The sequence below is a fragment of the Amphiura filiformis genome, chromosome 6 (assembly GCF_039555335.1).
Source record: "Amphiura filiformis chromosome 6, Afil_fr2py, whole genome shotgun sequence".
In the NCBI taxonomy this organism is placed as follows: domain Eukaryota; kingdom Metazoa; phylum Echinodermata; class Ophiuroidea; order Amphilepidida; family Amphiuridae; genus Amphiura; species Amphiura filiformis.
The window spans coordinates 34,481,622-34,509,068 of NC_092633.1; the positions used below are offsets into that span (position 1 = coordinate 34,481,622).

General features: G+C 38.9%; 1 protein-coding gene across 1 annotated transcript; it reads left to right on the top strand.

Annotated features, from left to right (window-relative positions):
• Window positions 1–13,255: 13,255 nt before the first annotated feature.
• LOC140154482 (uncharacterized) lies at window positions 13,256–26,742 on the top strand. Its single transcript, XM_072177050.1, has 6 exons — window positions 13,256–13,295; window positions 13,941–14,140; window positions 15,546–15,728; window positions 18,693–18,875; window positions 21,755–21,946; window positions 23,899–26,742. The coding sequence occupies exons 1-6, from the start codon at window positions 13,256–13,258 to the stop codon at window positions 26,740–26,742; spliced, it is 3,642 nt and encodes a 1,213-aa protein (XP_072033151.1).
• Window positions 26,743–27,447: the final 705 nt, after the last annotated feature.

Genomic DNA, 27,447 nt, shown 5'->3' on the forward strand with positions numbered 1-27,447 from the left:
ATATCATATTTCTTGAAGGAGTTATCATACTGCTGTGAAAGTTTGCATTTTCTTGATGGAAATTTGATGAGGAATTCAAATATGTCACTGTTTTTTGTGTAGGGTCTGATTTTGATTGATAATGTTGTAAAAATCATAAAAATTATGTACAACTTTTGAACACCCTGTATCTCAGACTCTCAGTATAGGCATCTAGCATCATAACTTATTACATGTTTGCCTTTTTTGAAAGCCTGCAGTGTTATAGCACATCTATTTAAAGTTAAACATTGGCAAGTAGAAGTAGTTGAAAGTTATTTTAAAGGAGAAAATAAAAAATAAAAATAAAGTAATTAATTATCTTGAGATTTTCAGTTTTGGACACGGGCTGTTAACAGGAAGCTAATAATCAAGTGCGAAGGGCCTTATCTGGAAATAATTACAACATTAAAACATCCACTAAATTCAATAAAAAATGTTCCTCTGGTCATGAGGTTTTTTGTCACCGAGTTTGAGTCCCATACTCCTTACAGATGCCCAGAAAATTAAATTCTACGATTTGACCCAGATAACCTTTCACCCCTTCACCTGACCCCTGTACAGCATTCCAAAGTGTTCCCCTGGTCAGTAAGGTTGTTGTCACAGAGTTTAAGCCCTATACCCCTTACAGATGTCCAGAAAATGCATTTTGAAAAATTTGACCTCTGAATGACCTTTGACCTGACCCTTGCAAACTGTTCCCCTGTTCATGAGATTTGTTGTCACTGAGTTTGAACCCCATACCCCTTACAGGTATCCGGAAAATGAAATTATAAGATTTGACCCCATTTAACCTGACCCCTGCAAAGTGTTCCAAAATATTAGGGCTGTCAACTCTCATGCATTGGCTGTGAGTCTCACGGCTTGGGTCACCTTCTCACGGTCTCACGCCAAGGTAGTATAATCTCATGCATAGGTAGTAAATCTCACGCAAAAAGCTGGAAAATGAGTAAAATCTCATGCATCGTCATGATTAATTTGTTGCTCCTACCCCACCCCCCCGGCTTTTCACATTCCCGAGCGCCGTGGCTCAAATAATCATTGTACAAATTGAACATTGGAGTCGGCATATCCCGGTACGCCTGTGTCTCACACCAAGCAATTCCAAAAAGTTGACAGCCCTGAAATATTCCCTGGATCATTAAGTTTGTTGTCACCAAGATTGAGCCCCTGTACCCCTTACAGTTGTCCAGGAAATGCATTTCTAAAATTTGACCTCTGCATGACCTTTGATCTGACCCCTGCAAAATGTTCCCCTGGTCATGAAATTTGTTGTGTTCATGGTCTTAGACCACAGCTAAGTCTAGTTGTATTTTTTTTCTGTCCGTTTTTTTAGTAGTTCCACACAAAAATTGAAAGGGTATTTTTTCAAAAAATTATTTCCTCATTTCCCCGTGAAATAGGGGAAAAATTCAAAAGCGTCCTTGAAGTGGTGAAAAATATCCTTGATTCCTCGTGATAAGGGGGTGAAATAAAAATGCATCCTCAAAATTATAAAAATAGGGGAGGTATTTGGGGGCAAATTTTCCTTGATTTCGCGCAAAATAGGGGGTAACATTGCTGCAAATGTCCTTGATTCCCTGTGAAATAGGGGGTCATTTTCAAATCCCGGAATGGTCAGACGTCCTACCTTTAAATACAAACTGAACCCACTGGGGATATGGGCATGAAATTATATTTCCCCTCCTATTATGTATGGCTTCCTTGATTTGACATGGGGGGGGGGTACATGTAGCTGAATTCCTGCAAAATGCAGTATTAATACTGGAGAAGAAAGCTGTTGTTGGTATGCATCGATTCCATAAATTAGAAAGATTATTATTTAATGATTGATTTAAAAAAAATTTCACATATATTTTCCATGTCGTTTGGATTTGGATGTCATTGATTAGCGTGGGCTTCAAAACCCTCACGAGTGTTTATGTCATCAGACCTGATATCGACATCCCAATATATTGTAGAATATCAGTCTGAGCATGTGAAAATCCATGAAGTAGAGTGAATCAAGTGTTTTTGTTCACAGAATAACTTCTCACAAACAAATGCGCACATATTACCAGTTTGAAGGTAAAAAATTAAATATGATGAACAATTTTGCGCAAGAAAACATGCAATTTAAAATCTGAAATAGTCAAATATTTGGATAATTTTATTTCACTAAGTGTGACAAATTTTTTTTCAGCCTTGACATCAAGGTGGAGCAAATGTTTTTTTTTAGTCCAAGGTGGAGCAATTTTTTTTTGCTCAAATGCGGAGACAAGATTTTTCTCAAAAAATTACCCAGTCCCCTTGATATCTAATCATGTGTTCCTGATCAGTCAGTCCAGAGCCAATTTGGAAACCACTGTATGGTTGGTTTCATTTTGGCAACACTATGATCCACAACAAGCTCATATATCAGGGGAAGAGTTCTTAAACCCCAATACATTTGTACAATGTACATTCATTGAATGACCTTTGAAGATTTGGGTACAAAAACTCATACTCTGCAACTTGAGGTCAAATTTTGCACTATGGTTATGTAATTGAGGTTATTGGACTATGCCATTGGGATGAGGCTCTTGACCAAATTGACTGATGAGTGACTTCAATTTTTGTACACTCTCTGACAAGTGTTTCGTGCCACGAAAAGCTAATTAACCGTGTATGCCATAAGAAGGCCCTATGATCTGTATTTATTTTAATTCAAGATTGGTTTCGTGGAACGAATTGGCCGTGTATGCTGCATAAGAAGCCATTATACTCCATAATTGGATATTTTGTGTGTCCATTACCCTATAGTCATGTGTAAAAATATCAAATATTAAACGTGATTTGTTTCACAGAACAAAATTAATTATAATTAGGAGATATATTCAGGAAATTGTGAAAAGCATTAATTAGGAAATCATATTGGAAAAAACCTACTATACAGTAGGACGGAAACTTTGACTTCTTTTTATGCGACAGAAAATTATTACGGGTTGTGAGCAGGGTGTTATGTAACACAATGTTGAATTTAGCAGGCAAACATTATCCACAAACCCCACTCTGTCCCCTTCCATTGCTTTTAGGACCAGTAGCGGCACAAGGGATTTTTTTTTTTCGGGGGGCATTAGGGGAAAAGTGAATTTCAGGGGGCAAAATCAACATATTTTGCGCAAAATTGCTGCAAAAAGTGAACATTTTCGCTAATTTTGATTTTTACTGGGGGGAAAAGTTCTGACTGGGGGGGGGCCCCCATGCCCCCCGTGGCACCACCACTGTTTCGGACTAGTGTCAGATGGGTTTGGGTGGCAAAATATAGGTTGGCATTGGCTTTGGAGCACTCTAGTAAGTATTCAGGAAGCAAACTCGAAACACTTTTGTCTGCTTTGTTTCAGGATCTAAAGTTCTGTACATTGTAAAGCTAACAGCTGTACAAGTTTGTTGAATGGATAATCAATGTATTATAGACTGCATACAGAAGATTGCAAGGGAGGGATTACATGCTACACTCAATCGCATCTGCATTGACCTGCGACGAGCCATTAACGTCTACAGTAAAAATCAAGTCCTGAAACAGCTGGACGTTTGTCTTAGTGAAGGTTAGTAACTTAGTTTTATTTTGGTTAACATTGTTCTTGAAAAAATGCTTTTGCTTTTGGAAGGTCTGTATTAATTGGTGTTGCTGTTTGTCATGATCAATCCAATTGATCATTAGATCTTAATTTTTAATTTATCAAGCTCTGTTTGTCAAGCGTTTTTAATCGCGCCATTTGTTGCGTGGTCTTTCAGCGTCCAGCGTGTCTAAGCTTACGCGAGTCTAACAAGGGAGACGCGACTGGAATAATATAAATTGTTTTGAGGGAAAGAAAAAGGGCATTCTTTGATTCGGGTTAAGAGAGAGCAGTCATATATTTATAAGCTGAAGTGAATGTTGAAGATTCATGTATTATATACACATTGAATAAATGCTTACATGCATTGATATTATTATATGAAGATATATTATGGAAATCTCTACGATGTATTCCTTGCATCTTGACTCTGTTTTTAGGCTAATTGGATATACTTCATCAATCATCTACTCATAAACTCTCCTCTTCAAGCATAAACCCTGAGTCGAAGTTATCACACTGTTGTAAACATAACATAAAAACAGTTAAGGGCTCGGATAGCGACGTTTTCACAGATTTTTTGTGAGACCTGAGAGCACATCAGACACACACATTTTTATGGGGAAAGGTTATAGATATTTTTGAAATTTAACAATCTGCACAGTAAATTGTATTTAAATCTACCGGTAATAGGTCTTTTGTGGAAAAAATGTACCTCTTCAATGTGAAAGATCAAAATTTTCAATTGATGGTTGGCTTTTGATCCAAGCTACATACTTTTAAGTACATTGTACATATCATTAGATTCATAGAGTTTACGAGAACTGTTATAAAATATCAAAAATATAAAATATAAAAAATATCAAATATTAATAATATATGCTATAAAATTTGTATTATATCGCGATTAAAATTTTATTCCAAAATTATTGAAAATTATAGAGTCTCTAAGCACAATTGTTTCAAGAATTGGGGGGTGGTGGTGCTTCTAAGATATATTTTTTTTTTTTTGGGGGGTTAGGCGCCAATTTTGTTTCTTGCCCCGGCGCTACCAACCCTGGTTACGCCACTGAACATGTACATATGTACATCATTTACATGCAATTTGTATAACTTGATTATAAGTTTACAATTATGGACTTTCTGTCTAGGGTTTTAGAAAAGAAGAAAAAAGTAAGGAAATCCCATGGTTCATATTTCTTGCACCACCATTCCACCAACATATGTACAGTCCAACCTCCCTTATCTGGACCTACATGTATTTAATACAGACAGTCTGTTATCCGGCATGTGATCTTTCTAAGGCCTATATCAACACATGTATAAAACCCTAACACTACCAGTCAGTGGCGGCGCCATGCGGGGGCATAGGGGAATGCCCCCAACTCTTGCCCCCAACTCTTGCCCCCTGTTGCCCCCCCAGAAAAAACCCAAAATTACGAAAAATGTCACTTTTTGCAGTAATTTTGCGCAAAATTTGTTGATTTTTCCCCCGCTGAAATTCACTTTGTCCCCTAATGCCCCCCCCAAATTTCCTGGCACCGCCACTGCTACCATTATATTTGTGAATCTTCCAGGTAGATAGATAAAATAAAAATGAAATATCAAACTGGTCATCTGGACTTACTGTTTTGAGTTGCCTACAGTATGATCACATCCGAGACGCATCGTCAGGCCTAATGGGCTGGTGCTGAAGTGTTGACCCGTGACTCGGCCTGACGATGCGTCTCGAATGAGACTTGATACTGTAGCCAACTCAAACAGTAAGTCCAGATGATCAGTTTGATATTTATTAATTTTTAATCAATCTAACACTACCAGGTTCTACAAAATATTATTAACACTGATATCCATATGCACTGGGCGTATGTGCATCCCAACGTGATGTGATGATCACCTATAGTGATATATAGGCATGCTTTTGTTGGCCAGGCCAGTGGAAGACCAGTGTATACATGTAAGTGTCGCCAACCTAGTCCGAATAATCAGACCCAGAACAAAATATTAATTTCTGACATGATCCTGTTCTGGGTCTGAACTGTTTCCATATGAAATCTTGATGGCAAATTGGACAATAGAAGCACATGGTTCTACGTGACAGCTTTTTAATCCCTATTCATGTTACGTGAATCACGCTGTTGTGGACCATCCTTCTGATACTTGAGTGTTTGGACAAGCGGAGCGGTCTTTTGTCTACCTCTCTGTTTGTAAACAAACCAGGAGGTCGAAATCGTCCTCCTCGCCGAATACGAAAGTCATCGTAAAAGTACGGCACTATCGCCAACCTAGTGCTTGGCATTTGACGGGTCTCGCGTTCAATATCCACCTAGAGCAAACAACTTCTTTATTTTTTTCTCATTCCTTCCTTCTTTCCCTTCCAGTTGCCCAAAGGCCCTTGGGGCATTAGGGTTAAGAGCTTGATTTCATGCACTGAAACATTAAGGGCATTTCCCCCATTTTAAGTAACTTGAATCTGGTCATCCGCCAAATTTTTTGGTCAATCCGTATATTATTTAAAATTTAAAATTTTAATTAAAAAAAAATTAAATTGGAATTTTGCATATTAAAAACATATTTTGTTAAAAATCAACCATGAATGATCCTAGCAATTAGCTGTAGGTCAAATAACACTCCAAAAGGGAAAATATTAAATTAAAAAAAAAAAAAAAAGTATGGGCATCCGACGGATAACCTGCAGTGAATTTCTGGTCATCCGCCAGCAAATCTGGGCTTCGGGATGACCGGATGACCACTGTGCTATGAGGTGAATTATTTGAGGTAGAGATTTGTTATTGCTTGCTTGAAGAGGTTGCTGGCGCTGTTACTGGTGATGTGTTGAGGTAGTGCCTTCCAGTCTCTTGTTGTTATAGTGGTATAAATGAGTTCTAGCACTATACACACATTCAATGCAGAATTATCAGCATTTTGTCTTCTCATCTTTGGTGACATTTTATGTGATCAATATATTATTGATTCTTCTGTATACATGCCTGAAACATTTAAAAGTCGTGTTCAGACGGTCATAGAATGCTCAAGGATTGGCAGGCACAAGAATAATGATTCTTTTAAAAGTCAGCCCCATGCTACAATGACTCAAGCCTGGAATCCTAGAGTTTTGCAATGCCTGATGACATCCCGGGATGACATCAGCTCTGGAATTACAGCAGGATACTTATACCCATCCAGTGGTATGGCATAATTAAGCATAAATTTTGATTAATAGCACTTGAAAATTGCAAAATGTATTGATCACACACAAAGGTAGCACTGGAGAACCACTCAAGCATGATCACTTGTGGAAATCATGAAATCCCATAACTTTCTTTGGGATAAATTTGGGGGAAAACTTGGAGATTGGAATCCTTGAGACAGTTCACATAGCTTTTGCTTGATCAAGAATCATGTTGAAAATATTATTAATTCAAACTTCAACACTACTTGTTTATTACGATTACCGGGAGCGCTTTCGAGGAACTTTCTCGTCATCAGCCGATGTTGTTAACTCTGACGTTTTCTTGGAAATGGCTAGAGACCAACCTGATCAGGTTGATGATGAGAAAGTTCCTCGAAAGCGCTCCCGGTAAGCGAAATAAACACGCTCCCGGTAAACGAAATAAACAAGTAGTGTTGAAGTTTAAATTAATAATTTTCATTGTTATTACCATTACGTATGAATCTGCAATTAAAAAGAACCATGTTGCTTTTAAAACCCACTGTGTGCCATGGTGTGGACATGCCTAATATCAAATGAGGACAAAGCAAGTAATTGGGACAATTGGACATTTACTTATGATTTAGGTAATGGTGTCTCCTCTTACATCATCAATTTGCACAATGCACAGCCTATTGAGCTGTGAATGACAGTAAGTTATTGTGCCATTGTTGATATTCAGCCTAATAACAGTATAACACCCTACTTGTTTTGCATGACAACAGTTAACAAAATGACACAACACATAGTTAATGGATTTTTTACAACTAGATAATTCCATTTTTGACATTTTCAGATATTGGGGGGGGGGGGGTACAATGTAAATAGCAGTAAGGCCATGCTGTATGTAGGCCTACATGTATTTAACAGTTTCGAAAGACAGTTATTCCAAATGAACATTGTGGGGATTAATCTTTTGTGCTAACGTGTGCATTCTATTCTGTTTCCATTGAGAAATGTGGTGGGACTAGAGTTTTGACATTTTCTTGAAGGGGATAAATAGCGTTAAGTTGCATGACATTTGCAGTGGAAAATGAAACACTAGTAAATTAGCATTCCTTTTGCTATTCAGCGATAAGGGACGCACCATTAGACTTCAAGGGGGGCGTGGAGGAAGTTGGGGTCAGGGAAAATGTTTTTTTTCGCTGCCAAAGCGGCAAGTTTTTTTTTTTTTTAATTTTCATGCATTTATACAGTTAGTTGGGGATTTTTTTTTTTTTAGTGTAGGTGGGGAAAGTTTTTTTGCTCCTGTAGTGGGGGAAGTTGGTTTTTTTAAAAAAAAACTTCCTCCCCCCTCCCTTGAAGTCTAATGGTGCGTCCCTAATATGGCAATTGTCAGATACAGCGCATAGTATAGGACTGAAGGACAAGGGGACCAGGTATAACACTTTGGCCAGGGGTACGTGGTATTTTATTTTTGAAGACTTTTTTTTAACAATGTGTGTCTCAATTTTACTGAATTGTTGACCCAAATTTGTTTTCACCAAGGTGCTCAAGAATCTAAAGAGGGGGTGATATACAAGTGACTTCCGTCATGACTACATGTACCCTTCTGGATGGATTAATTATTATAACGGTAATGTGTCCTTGCAAAATAGCAAAATAAGTACAAAGTTATTCCACTTGAGACACATTTTGGATTACAAAATTAAGCATTTTACCCTTCAAAAACACTTGTTAGGGGGCCTGATGCAAAATGAGGGGGGGCCGAAAGTTTTGACCCTCCTAAAGGGGGGGGGGCTGAAAAAATTGACCACAAATTTTCCCAGTAAAATTAAGTTTATAATATGCTTTTCTATGGTGTTGACCCATAATTTTCATGTCAAAAAGGGGGCCCTGAAATTTTTGAGATCTGAAAAGGAGGGGTCCCGAAAAATTTTTGCGAGCGATTTTTTTTTTGCATCAGGCCCCCCCTAACAAGTGTTTGTGAATGGTCCTAAGTACAATGTACTAACGCTCAGAACAAAATTCCACATTTTGATGTCAGAAAAATGGGGGTGGGACTGTTGATGAGACCGTTTATAAATTTAAATAGGTCACACTGTTTTCTGTGACAAAGGGGTTTCACCAACAAATTGGTATAAAATGCACCTAGATCAAAACTCATGATCACTTGACCACAGTCATTTTATTATTATTGAACTTTTTTCTAGTTGAATGGTCACAAATAGCCAGATGGGCTAAAATACAAAGCACTACATGTAGCCTTGTGGGTGCTCGAATATGATGAATGGGCTATAAAATACTGCTGGTAGGATTTGAATGAGGTCAGTATTATAGTTCTTATGCAGGAGTCAATGGGAATTCTGACCCTACCCTCCTCAAGCTCAAGATTTCGCATGTACAATTTTGTTGGTGAAAATGGGTTTAATCTACATGTATACCCTGTTCATTTTGCTGGACAAAAAAACATGGGGGTTAGGCCTAACAATAATGGTTTGATTGGCGTATTAAATTGAGAGTCGGTTTGTAATGAAAAAGGCTTTAGAGGAAAAAGTAAATAATATAAAAATTAATAAAAATATATAAGACCCGGTTCAATATTCATATGGGTCCTTTTCATATCTCAAAATGCTAAGAAGGTATGACCCTGAGTGGTATTAAATGAAAGAGTAAAAAGAAAGAAATATATTTAAAATAATTTCCCCACCGGGGTTGACACTCCTCATACATAAGACCTGGGTCAATATACATATTTTGGGTCCTTTCATATCTTGAAATGCCAAGAAAGTGCGCTTTCTTGAGGGTGTCAAATTGAAAGAGAAAGAAGGGGCTGTGCAATAATTATGAGTAAAATTTCCAAACTGCTCGCCAAAATTTGCTTGCCCCTCCTCTCGCCCACCAAAAATCGCTTGCCCCCTCTCAGCCCGCCAAAAAAATCTTTGCCCCCCTTGAACATGCCAAATTTTGGGATCCCAATTTGCAAACTTTAAATGGTCTAGATGTATGTTACGAGCTCAGCGAGCAGGAAAATTTGCATATTTAAGCATTTCCGTACTGTTTTCCTAAGCCTTTTTAGAGCGTTTTATTAAAAAGGCGCCCCATGAATGTGCCAAAAATTGCTTGCCCCCCCCCCCTCTTGGCTCGCCCCTGGATGAAGCAAAAAAAAATTTTCAACACCTTGAGAGACAAATTTTTTTTTTTCATAATCGTAAAAAGTCCTATAATTTTCAATTATTTCTTTGTCGAGTTGTAAAATTTTGTCCATATTTTTTGTAGCACCTAAATTTTTCGAGTGCCACAAAAAACATCATTATTTTTATGTGTAAAAATTTTCTTGAAACCTCTTTTGGCGTGAAAATATTTGGCATATTGAAGCTAAACTGGTTAAATTCGGTACAATGTGGAATAAATGCTGGGTTTTTTAGGTTAATTTCGTCCGAAACCCACATAAAGCGTCAACATTGGGGATGATTGTATGGACCACCCCTAGCAAATATTGGGGGGATTTACGCCTATGCTCTCAATCAGTCATGTGGCCCCGGAATGTGGCACATATTTCTATAATAATTTTGACTTTGGGATGGAATTTGGTGAAAATCTGTGAAGTAGAGTGAATTAAGTGTTTTCACTCACAGACCCAGCTTACATAACTACTTTTCACAAACAATTGTGCAAAAAATATGTACCAGTTCGAAGCTAAAATAAATATTGTTGATGAAAAAAGGAGCAAATTTGTGTGAAGCGCGAAAATTTTTGCAATATAAAAGCTAGGCCTATTAGGCCTATGAGGTTAATTTTTCTTCACTAACTGTGACAAATTTTTTTTTTCACCCTTGACATCAAATCTTTTTTTTTTTCTGGTCCGAGGTGGAGCAAATTTTTTTTTTTTTAGTCTGAGGTGGAGCAAATTTTTTTGGCTTTTTCAAAAACTACCCAGCCCCCCTTGGTATCTAATGGTGTGCACATCCGTTATAGACAAAAGTTTACAAAAATCTCCTGTAAAACTCATCTGTCCATTTTGCAGGGCAGAAAGCCAAATGTCATTGTATGGTGACAGATCTTTCTATCAAATGGTATTAAACTGAAGGACCAGCTGCCATGTCAGGAATGCACACACTGCATCACATTTAATTAACAAATGACTCACTGATTTTTGTGTCATCCTTGTGATTGTGCATAATTTGCCAGTGAAGGACATGCTTCGTGAGTTTGACAAGTCAAGTCCTATTTGGACCAGACAAACACTTTGCAAGTAAATAGGCAGCTGTGTACTCTCAGACATGCATGTAGTAAAAGTGCCGGAGGGGGTTCTCCCTGGTTGAAGGTATATGGGGATGTGCCACGGTTTTGGGGTACCTTTTCAGCAATTTGGGTATATCAATGGGTGTTTTTTCAGTGGAGACCAATGCAAAAGTGCCCCTAAAAGCGCCCAATTAGGGCAAATTTGGGTGCTTTTTGTTGAAAAATTGGTATACTGATGGGTGGCAAAAACACAGGGGCAAGACATATAAAAGTATAGGCCTACATTTTTATAAAGGCAAGACATCAGTGAATCTCAGTATAAATACAGATTTGGTGTAAAAACAACAATTATGAAGAAAATTTTGGCAATTTTTGTTCGGTACATCATAACAAAAAAACACTCTTCCCCAAAATTAGTTTTTTTCTTAATCTTGAGGCACCATTTCAAAAACAGTTTGTTTAGTTTTTTGATATTGGCCTTATTTTTTGAGATATTGGGATATCTTTGCCCCTCCCCCTTGAACATGCCAAATGTTTGGGATCCCAATTTGCAAACCTTAAATGGTCTCTATGTATGTTGCGAGCGCAGCGAGCAGGAAAATTTGCATATTTAAACGTTTCCATACTGTTTTCCGAAGCCTTTGTAGAGCATTTTATTAAAAAGGCACCCCATGAATGTGTGCCAAAAATCGCTTGCTCCCCCTCTCGGCTTGCCAAAAATTGCTTGCACCCCCTTTTGGCTCGCCAAAATTTCTTCCCCCAATTTTACCCTCCCCAGGGCTCATAATTATTGCACAGCCCCTACATGTAAGTCGATTATGCTTTTTATGATGAGCATAATTGCTTACCTATAGATGCTGTATTTATTGAGTTATCGTGTACCTAAATCGTCATTTTACCGAGAAAATGAACATTGAAATAAAGGCTGTTGAAGTTAAAATGGTCACATTTTGCACTTTGATCGAAGCTCACAGTAGGGTGGTCACATGAAAATTTCAAACCCACCCCTGGAATTACTTTTTCTGTCAGGATTGTTCCTTCTGCAAAATGATTTAAAAACCTTTTGAATCAACTCAATCGGACAATCCGTTATGAAGATACAGCCTTTTAAAGATTCACAAAATTGGCCATTTTACCCCATTTTTAGGAAAATCCTGATTTTGTCATAAATTTGCATATTCATGAAGCGATAATTGTGGGAATAAAGCCAAAGAAGGCATGAGATGTATTGTTTTTGTTTATTTAATGTTCATTTATGCAAATATTAAAAATCCAGGATCATAATTGCTATATTTGCTTCTTTACAACATTTTTAAAAATGCTGAAATCTCAAAAATAACTCTTTTGCCAGGACTTTTAAGGTAAATATGTGTGATTTTCACCATTGAGGGCGCTATTATGTGCCAATTATGACCTTCAAAGGCCTGTATTTCCTAAACTACACAACCAAATTGTCTGATTTTTGCACAGGATTTTGCTCTGAGGGTCTAGATTGTAAAACTGAATATAGCATAATTGTACATCTTTAGGAAAATAGTTTTATTTGATGACAAAAATTTATTTTGTGCGTAACTTTTTTATGCGTGACCGTACAAAAATGCTATATTCACCTTCATTATCTAATTAGGTAGTCGGGTTTGCACAAAAGTTACTAGGAGACAAATTATATGGAATTCAAAATGCCCAAAAGTTTTCCAACTGCTGCAGAATCTGTTACAATTTCCACCATACATTTGTGTATGTAGGCAGGGGTACACACAATAGCTAGCATTGTGGCCACCCTACTCACAGGAGAATGCGGCAGTTCTCGTTTTTCTACCTTACATTACGTAAACATCGGGTAAATCCACAGCCCCTTAAGAGCTCTTAAGAAGTTTGGGTAAATCTATTCATATCTTGATGTTTAAATCAGCTAAAACGAGCCATTTGACTGCTAGTTTATTGTGAAATCACTGCTTCGTGGTGCTTCCATAAGATGCGCCGGCGCATGCAGATAAGCGTTGCATGTATGCATAGCGCATCTGTGCGTTAACAAATTGCGCGACTACAAAACGCGATGCGTTGTTGCGTGCGACCGCGTGTACCCTGATGGTACAACAAAGATTTTCTTTCCTTTTAAATTGCGGAAACAAGTGAAATAGTGAAATAAAATCCATAAAATAGTGCAGTTGGAGTTAACAAATCTGGATTTTCTTTCCTTGTATTATGAAAAACATAACAAAGTAAATACATTTCAAAAAAGCTCAATTTCGCGAAAGAAACAATGTCTAGAGTACACAGCCACGTTAATTGCTGGGTCAAAAGTAAGTTATTTTCAAAATTGTTTGGTTGCCTTCCCAAGACAAACATTTGGAGGGTCGGTAGGCTGATCCTTTTTGGACTCTTCCTCTATTTTGAAAAGGCTAGTATTGACAATTGCTTGAATTTATGGTAAAAAAATGTGTTTTTGGACTGAATTTAAATGGAAGTACTTCTTGTTTTTTAATCAAATACGCAAAATTAGTGAATAAAATGTCCTTGATACTCGCAAAAGTTAAGGTTTCTTTTAAAGTAATTGGAACAAAACCCCGAAGATTTCTAATTTGAGGAACAAAACATATTTTTATGGGCCTTATCATTATCATTAGGAGTAAATTGTTGTTGTTGTTGTTGTTGTTGTTGTTGTTGTTGTTATTTTATTATTAGGCCAAAAAGAAAAAAGGTTTGTCTCAAAGCTCGTGCGTGCATTTGTAAAATCACACGATTTGTAAAAGGAAATGCAGAAAATATTTTTTTTTCATTTTTCCAGAAAAATTCGGCAAAAATCAGATTTTTTTTCTCAAAATACCATAAAAATACCAAGTTGGGAATAATTCGCATTTGTTTTCAAACCACTCACGAGTGAGCTTTGAGACAAACCTTTTTTTTTTTGCCCTATCATTATCATTATCATCATTATCATTATACAGGCATCATCAGCAAGATGAGAGACGGGGGAGAAGTCTACTACTTGCCATCATGTATGCAGCCTGATAAATCCCCATCATCATGTATGCAGGTGGATAAAACCAGACTGAAGAAACAAAATAGACACACAAAACCAGCATCGAAGAATGTTGTGAAGAGTTTCCAAGATTTGAACAGACAGTACTTGAAAGTACAGCAGAAGGTAGAAACAGTTAGTATTTGGGGTTTCTCAAAGTAATTTTCTCCACCGTTTGCTGCTTAAAATGACTTGCATGATACTAAGGCCGGAATCCTGTCGACAAAGTGAATTATGTCAACATATCGACAGAACTTTGTCCATGGCGACATAGTGCTAAGGCAATGGCCCAGTAAAACTTCGTCAGGCAAGCTCATTTTCACTCAAAATATTGGCCATTTCCAATGTATTTTCAACAAAATGCAATGCCAAATCTTATCTTTTACCTACTATTTCGCCAATTTTTCATGTTATTTGCCTTCAGGGGGCAAACTTTTGGCAGTATTATGCCTTGTTTTTCGGTGTAAAAAAATAAATTGTATACTTCATCGCTACATGCTCGCTATGATCTTGGAAATTTGCTGAAATTGCCGCCGGTGTTTCTAGATATTTTTAGGTTAACATTTAAAAAATATTCCTAAAATCATGAAAAAAAAAGTCCTGGTATTTTTTCGGAACCCAAATGTATGTCGACATCAAAAGACGGTGCGGACACCGGCCCTACATGATACTGATTTGTAAAAACAGTATTTTGTTTTTGCAGCTATTGTGAATTGATGACCTTAAGGGGCTGTGCAATAACTATGATCTCCCAATTTTCAATTGGCGTGCCAAAATTGCTTGCCGTTCTCTCGGCCTGCCAAATATCGCTTAAAAAAGCAGCAGAAAATAAGTTGTAACACACAATGCCCCAGTAGCGTAGCCAGCAGGGGGCAGAGTTCCACCCTGACAAAAAATGAGAGAGAAAAGTGCCCCCTGAGAAAATTGAGAAGGCAAAGGAAAAAAAAGGTTGAAGTAGCCCATTACCCCACCAAAATTTACTCCAATTATGGGCCAAAATAGTGTAAAATACTTAAATTTTGAGAGCTACGCGCACACATGATCCCAAATGGATACTTTTTGTTGAAGCGCAAACACTTGACATGTAGTCTCTCAGTAAAAAAAATAGTATATGTATATATCTCACCGATAATACCAAGTCAAAATGACAAACTGAGACATTTTTTTGTGTTTGTCCCAAAATTTTGTATTTTTCCCCACTGACCAAAAAAGCTGGCTATGCCCCTGCAATGCGCATAGAATAAAAGTGTAAATTTGCTACTATTAGGAAGTGTACATTGTTTTGCTTGCTTTTGAGAGATTGAAAGTCTGTTGCTGTTTCCGGAAGCTTGATAGGCAGCCATTCATGTCCTGCTATTTGGTTTTCAGCTTTGTTTAAGTAAAAAATAGGTAGAAATGGTAATGTACCAAATAATGTACCATCACTGATTAAAGGCATTTGGTATAGAATCTGTCAATCTTGTCAAATTTCATTGTCCAGTGGTCATAATTGCAATTGCATCATGATGTTGTTCATGTCTTATCATTTCAGATTGGTACAAGTATAAGACAAACTTCCTCAGGAGAATCTGAAAGTGAGAATGACTTCATTGGGTTTCAACCACTGCAGACAGGACAAAGACAACTTGTACAGCCAAGACAAGGACAGCCAAGACAAGGACAGGTGGTTCAGGGCATGACAACTCAGTTTTCTTCCAGCGAATCTGCCCATTGGGTAGGTACAGCACTGTCAACATCACCACCATCACATAGTCACCCACAAATGTCCTCACTACTACCATCATCATCATCACCACCGTCACAAATGGGCACTGTTATGACTTCTTCAACGGCATCTACAGAGACTCTACTTGCCGTCAAAGCTGCTGCAAAATCACCACCATCACATAGTCATCCACAAATGTCCTCACTGCTACCATCATCATCACCACCATCACAAATGGGCACTAGTGTCGTTATGTCTTCAACAGCATCTACAGAGACTCTACTTGCCGTCAAAGCTGCTGCAAAATCACCACCATCACATAGTCATCCACAAATGTCCTCACTGCTACCATCATCATCACCACCATCACAAATGGGCACTAGTCATGCTAGTATTGTTATGACTTCTTCAGTGGCATCTACAGAAACTCTACTTGCAGTCAAAGCTGCTGCAAGAATGTCACAAGTTACTCAAAAGAGTTCACAGTCTAAGCAGAGAAAACAGCAGTCTATGAACCAGCAGCAATCAAAGGTTGCTCATGGCAAAAGGATACAAGCTCAAAGACAATTGCCACAAATGCTTCAGCATTCACCACAACATTCAGGACAACAGCATATTTTAGTTTCACAGCCACAGTCCAGTCATCAGTCAGGGAGTACAAGCGTGCAACCTCCCATACATGCACATGCAAATTATCCTTTTAGTGGAGCTATTAGAAGATTAGAAGATTGTCTTAGAAATACACAAGTGTCATCTGAATGTACTCAACAACCTAGACCAGCACACATCCCTGTGCAGCGTAAGCCAACTCGGCAAAAAGCTACAATCAACCAAGCGTATGGAGGGCTTTCAGAAAGTAACCAGCAAATTCATAAATCAGCACAAATCCCAGTGCAGCATAAGCCAACTCAGCAGAAAGCTGCAATCAACCAAGATTATGGAGGGCTTTCAGAAAGTAACCTGCAAAATCATAAATTAGTACAAAGCCTTGTGCAGCGTAAGCCAACTCGGCAAAATGCTACAATCAACCAAGTTTGTGAAGGGATTTCAGAAAGTAACCAGCAAATTCATAGACCAGCACAAATCCCTGTGCAGCGTAAGCCAACTCGGCAAGAAGCTACAATCAACCAAGTTTGTGAAAGGATTTCAGAAAGTAACCAGCAAATTCAACAAGATTGTCTGCCTATTCATACATGTAGAAGATATCAACCTGAAAATCCACTGCCACACCAGCCTACCCTTCTATTCACACACCCTAAAGACTCGCACATTCCAGTGATGACCCAACCACAAGATCCCAGTATTGTTCTGCATTATAAGCCCAGTCACACATGTCTTCATAACGAGATACCTAGATCTCAGGAGATTACAAATGACCAACAAGATATTCAGCAGAACCAAGATATTCAGCAGCACCAAGATATTCAGAAGCACCAAGATATTCAACAGCACCAAGATATTCAGAAGCACCAAGATATTCAGCAGCACCAAGATATTCAGCAGCACCAAGATATTCAGCAGCACCAAGATATTCAGCAGAACCAAGATATTCAGCAGAACCAAGATATTCAGCAGCACCAAGATATTCAGCAGCACCAAGATATTCAGCAGCACCAAGATATTCAGCAGCACCAAGATGTTCTGCAGCAGCAAACAGTCCCACCAGAGTCCAGTCAACCAAGTGATGATGCTACAAGCTTATGGGACTTACAACCACCTCCAACCCCTATATCATTGACAAATGTGGCAGAAACTGAAGAGGTAAATGTTGCATGTTTGTAATCTTCAAATCGCTCATATAATGGAGCTCAAACTTTGTGGGTGGGTGTAACTTTGGCCAAGGAAGCTCAGGTTTGCGTTTGTTAGGTCATCCGTGGTCAGGTCAAATTTCAAACTGAGGGTGAAAGTCAGGTCAAATTGCAAAAAGCTGCAATTGAGCTCAGCTGTGAGGAAAGTGATCCTAGCCAAAGGACACGCCCTGATTTTGAGATCTGCAAAAGCCAATACCCTTGATAGCCGAAAACCGTGAAATACAGGTAACCCCCTAGTATTCATAATCTGCAGTATTGTCATGCAATACTTTGATTCAAATCTTAGAAGTAGGCCATGATCAGGGTCTATGGTGTCACCAGCATTGCTCTACATTTCTTTTGTTATATGCACATGTATGTGTTCACTACTCATACATTTAGACGACCTATTTGGAGCCACCTTCCCAATTTGTTTTTATAAATTGGGTGTGTTGCACAGAAAAGTATCTATAAATATTACATGTAGGTACCCATTAATTTTCACAAAACTTGAATGGTCATACGATAATTGAATTTCTTTTTTCAAAAAATATGATTATATCTGTTTATAAGCTGAAAAGTGGGCAGGGAAGTTGTGACCAAGAGATACTAGTGTCCTGACCATGCAGATTGATCAAAAAGTTATCTATATAGCATAAGAGCCCTGACAAACACACCCACATGCACCACCCCTGCTCCACCCCAACACATCTCAACAAACACCCCCACAAACAAGCATACATGTACATGCCCAACCCCTAATACTTGTAAACACAGGCAACCGGGGACATTCACACACGCATGTGAGAAAACAATATATACAACCGGTGACACACACATTTAGTTTGTTACTAACCGGGCCACTGTTTGAGAAATCACCGGGCCACCGTTTGAGAAATCACCGGGCCACCGTTTGAGAAATCACCATGCAACCGGGGACTGGGTAACTGCGGACTCATTTTTTATATGCTTTAACATGCAACTGGCCAACCGGGCACGTCCTAGCAACCGAGGACGACCACAGTTCCTGTGTGTCCGCATTTCCACAGTGGTTTTTCATGTGTATGTCCCCGGTTGGGGGTGGTTACAAACGCCCATGTCCCACCAAACACACCCCCACATGCACAGACACAGCCATTTCTGATATGTCACAAATAATATGTTTTTATATTTCATGATTTAGGAAATGAGGTTACCTGAACAAACAAGTGAAGATCAGAATGAAGCACCTGTTGAAAACCATGAGCAGCAAAGAGAGAAAATGATTCCATCCAGAAAGACATTACAGGAAAGACATGAAATAGAAGGCCAACAGGGACCTGATGCTAACCATACCACCAGCTCTCCAACCAGCACTATCTTTCAGGTAAGGGATCAAATCAAAACTCGACCGCCGGTTGCCCGCCGGTTCCGGGCGGTTCCGGCCGGTTCCGGCCGGTTGACAGAGGTCATTTGTATATGAATATTCAAGAATGCATGAGTAGCAACCGCCAGTTGGTTTAAGTACATAACCGGAGAGATTAACAAAATGTCGATATGTTTATTTCGCGATCACAATAGCGCATACTTGAAATTTCACGGTCACAATAGCCCATACTTGAAAGTATTACACGATGATCGATTTTTCTTAGTCTTGTGTCTATTGGCTTGCCACCAAAGCAAATTAATTTTGAAAATGATTTCTTGTTCATGGTTAAAATTGCTTGAATATATCTCCATTGTTTAGATCAGTTAATTTCAATTCAGAACAGTGTTTCAATGATTTCTATAGGTTAAGTAATTTAGAAGTTGTGAATTTATTATTTTATGAATCACATAGGCCTGTATTGGTGATGGACATATAATATACGTCATTAGTTTAAATCTGCCTCCAGAAGGCTCTCATTTTTGAGATTCGTGTTCAAGTTCGAGATTTAAAAAAAGGAATTTTCAAGGGGACTTCTCGCAGATCTACTCACAGAATGGCATTGCCGAGATAAAATTACGATTCCATCTATTTCGGCAACGACAATTTTATGATCCCACCACCGACACACCCCTAAACAAGCTAAAATGTATTGAATCTATTTGAAGAAAACAAACACACTACCTGTGGTCATCTTATGACTCCCTACATTTTGGTCATCAAAGTTTTTATGACCCCCCCCCCATTTTTCTTTGCAAACATTAATGACCTCTCCCCTCCCGGTATACTTGGGACACCTACCTTCCCCCCTCCGAAAAATGATAGCCCAAAATGGGGTTGAATTTGGGTCTAAAATAGACCGAAAGAAAGATTTTGTCACTACATTTCTGACGACTGAGTATGGGAGGGGAATGACTTGCCACCCTGCCCCCTGGCTAATCTCCATTGTTGTTGATGAAGGGCTCGGTGCTGAGGGGTGATGGGATTCGCATATATTTTGTCGATCTTGCAAAATCATTTCTTCTGGCACATCACCTCAACGAGCCTGGCCAACATCATTGTAGGCCAAATATACCGGCCTAATATTGCCTATATTACAAACTTAGTGTAGTTTTTATCCCCCTTCTCTCTCCCATGTGATGTGAGCGACACATCTCATACTCTCACCCCTTTTCCACCTTTCCCCATCCTCACTATCCGTCTTCCTCTCACCCTCTCGCTTCCCCTTCTTTGGTCATCTTATGACTCCCTACTCGATCTTTCTTTCTTTCTTTCTTTCTTTGATTCTTTTTTGCTTTCTTTCTTTCGCTTATAAACACAGTTTATGAAAAATGTATTACCCTTGTGTTTTAAAACATGCAGAATTGCGTGATCGCGATTATCCCCTCGGAAATGAAACTTTAAAATAGGTTTTGTCTAACTTGTCACGATGTAAAATAATTAGAAATAAATAGACCAAGTCTCTGCTTATATTTTATCAAAACAAAATGCTTAAAGTAGCTACATTGATTGAGAAGAACTCCGAGAAGGAAAATCGATTATTCCTATTCCCGTTCCTATTGTACACAATTTGAAAAGAAACTACTTGAAATCACTCCACTTATTCACTCGATGATACCAACCGGCCATATGAACCAGGGTGTGACGACTGACCTCATTACTGTGTATAATTTAGAACCGGACGGAACTGCCCGGAACCGGCGGGCAACCGGCGGTCGAGTTTTGATTTGACCCCTAAATGAAAAGTAAAATCATATGAAATTTTTTTTGGGCTTGTGTGAGATATGGCTTCAATAATTTTGAGACAAGAAATGTATCAAAATGAAAATAAGAAAGAAAAAATATAAGCACTGTGTGAAATTTCCGATCCGGACTTTGTGTAGTTGCTGTAGCGCAGTGTCACTGGGGCATGCTGTCCCCTCAATCAGGCTTGATGCTCCCTATTTAATGCCTCACAATATGCTTTACCGTTTTCTAAAATCCATTTTCCGTGTTGTAATCCGTGTTGTAAAATTTGCAAATCCGTGTTTCATGAATAAAGCTTAAAATGTATAAAAAACAATATTAATGTCACAATAAAGTGTTCAATATCGCGATCAATATGCTCTGATTGGAATATTGTCACGATAATGGGCCGACTGTTACGATGTTGGAGGGATATAGGGGGCTAATGCCTTGGTAATACACCTTAATTTCGGTATTATTAAAAAGTATTTTTATCATAAAAATCGACAGACACAACTCATGATTGTTTTAAACATTTATTTCTCTTATCTTTTAACAATTTTTGTCACATCATACAAAAATGTCATTTTCCGTGTTGTACCTCCGATTCCGTGATTTTTTCAGTTTTCCGCAAAACAGAAAACTTCGGACTCTGAGGCATACCTATTTCAGACCCAATGTGATTAGGCCAAAAACAAATAATGGTTTGTCTCAAAGCTCACAAGTGGTTTGAAAACAAATGCGAAATGCAATTTTTTTTATTCCCGACTTTTTACATGGTATTTGGAGAAAAAAACTGATTTTTTGCCGAAAGTTTCTGGAAAAACTAAAAAAAAAAGAAAAAGTGAAATAAAAAACATTCCGCATTTCTTTTTTCCAAATCTCTCGATTTTACAAATGCTGTAGCGTGAGCTTTGAGACAAACCTTTTTTTTTGCCTTAGTAGTAGTTGAAAGTATTTCATACATATAAAAAATGGACTCTGAAATAAATGAAGGACATGCATGTAATGAACTCCGAGAGAGCTCCTTTAAAGGTAGAACAAAGGTTAAAACACACAGACACACCCATTTCTGATATGTCACAAATAATATGTTTTTATATTTCATGATTTAGGAAATGAGGTTACCTGAACAACCAAGTGAAGAGCAGAATGAGGCACCTGTTGAAAACCATGAGCAGCAAAGTGAGAAAATGATTCCATCCATAAAGATCAAGAAGATATTACAGAAAAAACATGAAATAGAAGTCCAACAGGGACCTGATGCTAACCATACCACCAGCTCTCAAACCGGCACTACTGTTCAGGTAAATGAAAAGTAAAATCATATGAACTGAAATTTTTTTTGGGGGGGGCCTTGTGTGAGATATGGCATCAGTAATTTAGAGACAAAAAATGTATAAAATGAAAATAAGAGGCATAATGTAAGTGATGTGTGAAATTCCTGATCCAGACTTTGTGTTGCTGCTGTAGCGCAGTGTCACTGGGGCATGCTGTCCCCTCAATCAGGCGTGGTGCTCCCTATTTGACGACTCACAATATGCTTCTGAGTAGAAAATCTTGATTCATTACATTAAGGACATTGATTGAGGCACAACTATTTCAGACCCATTGTGATTATTAGTAGTTGAAAGTATTTCATACATATCAAAAATGGACTTTGAAATATATGAAGGACACATATGTAATGAACTCCGAGAGAGCTCCTTTAACCCTAACACTGAACCCTGCTTTTTGATATCGGGAGTCAAAGAAGATACAAAAAAGTCAAGAAGAATAATTTTTGACTTGTCACCCCCGGGATTCGAACCTTTGACCCCCTCGCATGCCAACCACACGATCACGGACCGGTAGCTACACGGGTTATTGTTGCCCGGCCAGCAATTCCGTGCGCATATAACACTTGCATCATCGCAGACCCTGGGATTCATGCATGCACAGAATTTTTCATCGTAAGATTTTGTAAGATTTTTGGGTGTTAGGGTTAAAGGTAGAACAAAGGTTAAAACACAGACACACCCATTTCTGATATGTCACAAATAATATGTTTTTATATTTCATGATTTAGGAAATGAGGTTACCTGAACAACCAAGTGAAGAGCAGAATGAAGCACCTGTTGAAAACCATGAGCAGCAAAGTGAGAAAATGATTCCATCCAGAAAGATCAAGAAGATATTACAGAAAAAACATGAAATAGAAGTCCAACAGGGACCTGATGCTAACCATACCACCAGCTCTCAAACCAGCATTACCGTTCAGGTAAATGAAAAGTAAAATCATATGAACTGAAAAAAAAAAGAGGTTTTTTTTTTGTTTGGGGGGAACTTTTGTGAGATATGGCATCAGTAATTTAGAGACAAAAAATGTATAAAAATTAAAATATGAGACATAATATAAGCACCGTGTGAAATTACCGATTCGGACTTTGTATAGCTGCTGAGGCATGGTGTTCCCTCAATCAGGCTTGATGCTCCCTATTTAATGACTCACAATATGCTTCTGAGTAGAAAATCTTGATTCGTTACATTAAGGACATTGATTGAGGCATAACTATTTCAGACCCAATGTGATTATTAGTACTTGGAAGTATTTCATGCATATAAAAAAATGGACTTTGAAATAAATGAAAGGCATATACTTGTAATGAACTTTGAGAGAGAGCTCTTTTAAAGCCATAGGGTACGATTTCTGTCAACTTTTAATTTTTTTTTCATTCTTTATCCAAAATAATGAAATAATAGTACTCTAACAAACTAGGTGTAAGCCTAGATGTGCGATATACTAAAAATGGGGATGGACTTGTTCTAGTGCACTTGAATTCCCATTGATTTTTTGCAGGTTTAGCACTTCTGTAGGCCTTGGAACTGGTAATTTTTGGCAATCAAACTTTACCTACTTCTAATGCATACATTTGCTGTTTTTGTCACCCCTGAATACACTCTAGTCTGTATTTTACTTGTTTTCCCACATCAATTTCTGAAAATATGAGTCCAGAATGTGTGAATCTGAAAATATCAGTCCAGAATGTGTGAATGCATGAATGTGTGAATGCATGCATCAGTGACCACCCCTCGTATAGGATTGCCATCATACGTGGGCAATTTGTTTATAATATTGTTCACAATTCTCGTAGAATTCAATTTTTAGTGTGAAAAGCTGTGGGGTTTGTTTGTCAAAATGGAATTCTATTTGCTGGGGAAATGACTGTATATGCTTTATACCTTATGTGACCATTATACCTTATGTTGATTTTCACAGGTTGTTAAACAGAAGAAAAAGAGGGGCAGACCAAAAGGAGCCAAGGACTTGAAGCCACGGCACCGGAAGAAACGAAAAGTGGATGGTGAACAGAAAATAAGAAGACGTGGGCAGGTGGCAGTACAAGTAGCTGATGAAGAGGGAGGAGCTGAACCAGAAGGTGATCATCAGGAAGCAGAAGATGATGAAGTGGCTGATGATGGTGATGAAGAGGTGGTACGAGCTGACAAGCATGTCGCTGGAGTTGGCATCCTGAAGGAAAGAGCTGGTGACCTGGAGACAGGAGCTGGTGACCTAGAGGCAGGAGTTGGTGACCTGGAGACAGGAGCTGGTGACCTGGAGACAGGAGATAGTGACCTGGTGGCAGGAGATAGTGACCTGGAGGTAAGGGCTGGCGACCTGGAAGTAGGAGTTGGTGACCTGGAGGCAGGAGCTGACGAACTGGAGATAGGAGCTCGTGACCTGGAGACAGGAGATAGTGATCTGGAGACAGGAGCTGGTGACCTGGAGGCAGGAGATAATGACCTGGAGGCAGGAGCTTGTGACCTGGAGGCAGGAGCTGGTGACCCGGAGGCAGGAGATAGTGACCCGGAGGCAGGAGCTGGTGACCTGGAGGAAGGAGCTGGTGACCTGGAGGTAGGAGATAGTGACCTGGAGGAAGAAGCTGGTGACCTGGAGGCAGGAGATAGTGACCCGGAGGCAGGAGCTGGTGACCTGGAGGCAGGAGATAGTGACCTGGAGGCAGGAGATAGTGACCTGGAGGCAGGAGCTGGTGACCTGGAGGAAGGAGCTGGTGACCTAAGCAATGGTGTCTTTAATAATGATGATAACATGGAGGTGGAAAATGATGATGTGGTGGAAGGAAAGAAGTTTGAAGAAGTTGAAAGAAGTACAGCTTTGCAACAAAGTGGTGTTTCATCTCATGAAAGAAGCACAGAGAGGATTTGTAAAATTCTTTACGGGCAAAGATTTTACATCTGCCGTCAAGATTTTAAAATTCTAGAGAGAAACCTAAATGTCAAGGTGACTATGCATAAATTAACGCCGTCCAGAACCTTATCTGATGCAGTTGGTTGCCACCCATCCGGCAGTACTCCTTGTTTTTCTGATGCTACCATTCAGCCTGCTGCTGCTGATGATCATTTTGATGATTATATTGCTGCTGATGATCATTTTGATGATGATCATTTTGATGATGATCATGATGTTCCTGCCTCTGATGATAATATTGATGAAGATTATAATGTTGCTGATGATAATATCGATGATCATGTGGCTGATGATGATGAAGACATTGATAATGATGATGCAGCTTCTCAGGGAAATAGTATTAAGAGAAATAGTGATTTTGATAATGATCTTGATGTTCCTGCCAATGATGATAATATTGGTGAAGATTATAATGTTGCTGATGCTGATGATGATCATAATGTGGCTGATGATGATGATGATGATGATGAAGGGACTGACATTGATGATGATGATGCAGGTGCCAAGGGAAACAATATTAGGAGAAATTACAGCAAGTTTCGATTCTCTAGAAACTCATTCCTTGGTGTTAGGAAAAAGCCTGCAAGATTCGTAAAACGGCGCCTAAAGATACAAATTCCAGAAAAAACTAAAACAAGTGATGAACATATCAACCATGTCGGTACTAACTTGGAAGATGATATTGAACCATATTGGGAGAAAATCGGCAGGTCTCATTTCAAGTGCACAATATGTGCACAAGTTTGTACGAGTAAGAGTAGATGGGAGCATCAGAAGCTGCATAGTAATGTACAGTATCGCTGCCAACGCTGTAGTGCTATGTATGCTGATGCCAAGAGTTTGCGCAAGCATCAATCAGCTTGTTTACAAACTAATGATGATTCTAATGCTACCAACTCCAAAAGTGAAACCAAGTCACGTCCTCGCAAGCTTAAAGCTAAACATTTAGGAAGCCCGTATGAAAGAGGCCACTTGACATCATCACCAGGCAAGGCCATCCCACAAGGGTATAAATGTAAAAGCTGTCATTCGATTTGGCGATCGTACAAGTATCTTAAAATGCATGAACAGACACATGAGCAGGAAAGATACCAGTGCGAGTATTGCAATGAAATGGTCCCATCAGACCAGGAAAAACAGCACCGCCTTGCTCATGCAGATCTGCCAAGTTTTTCACAGCCTCATGGTGATATTGGGACACCTGATAATGATGATGATGATGATGATGATGGCGATGATGATGATGATGGGTTGGAAATGGTAAGGGATACACCGGAAGATATTACATCAGATGATGAAGGTGTATATGAAATGCCAACGGGAAAGGTTTCTATACCTGAAGATCCTTTACTAGATGCAATAGATTGGAATGCTATGGACTGGGATCTATCAACATTGGAAGACCCAACAACACCTGATGCACAGATGGTACAGGATTCCACCAGAATTTCAGAAGGTTCAGCTGACGACAGTCTTGCTGATCAAACGTCAAATCAACCATCTAGTCTCGTTGATCAAGCGTCAAATCAACCATCTAGTCTCGTTGATCAAGCGTCAAATCAACCATCTAGTCTCATTGATCAAGTGTCAAATCAACCATCTAGTCATGTTGATCAAGCGACAAAACAACCATCTAGTCTCGTTGATCAAGCGTCAAAACAACCATCTCGTCACGTTCATGAAACTGCAAATCAACCATGTAGTCTTGTTGATCAAACATCAAATCGACTATCCCAACCAGGCATATTAAAACAGCATGAGGATCTCAGACAGGTGGCAGACAAAGAGTGTGAGAGCAGGGAAGAAAAGCGTGTCACAAAGATCACATCCTCCCACGATGGTTTCCCCAGCTAACGTAGCTATCACAAAGTGTCAATGTGAGTATTGCATCATCGTTGAAGACAAAAATGAAGATTTGGCCATCGAAGATCGTATGCTTCATATATTCACCGAGAACCTGACATATATCGTGAAAAATCAAATAGGCTGTAAAATTTGCAGGCAAACTTTTCCTGCCAGATGTGAAGCAATTAGACATGAACGAACCCATGAGGATGTCAAAATCAACCAGTGCAGTCAGTGCCAATGTACATTCCCAGATGAGCAAATCAGGATACAACATGAGAAGAAGTGTTGGGTTGAAAAGTACCTCCGATTTCTTGTGTCCACTAATCACGGTAGTATGTCAAGTGCAACAGGTGAAAGTGAGGTGCCCAAATCGATAACTCCAAACCTGGAAACGCCTTTGACGATGCAATATTTACATTTTAGTAAGAGACTCGGAAATACGGATGTTCAGTTTGTAAAAGGACGCTTATATCTGACAAGGAGGCTGTCATGCAACATATAAGAAAAGTTCATACCCGGGAAAAGCCATATAAATGTGACAAGTGCACGGAATGCTTTATTGGTGATAAGGAGTGTGCTGAGCATGTGAGGCAATGTGGCATGTCAGAGAGTCATGAAGCACATATACCAAAGACAGGTGCTGTAGGAACTACTGAGAATAACAGCCACAGTGGACTGATATTTAAGAAAGAGCCTGTATGCAAGGAGCGC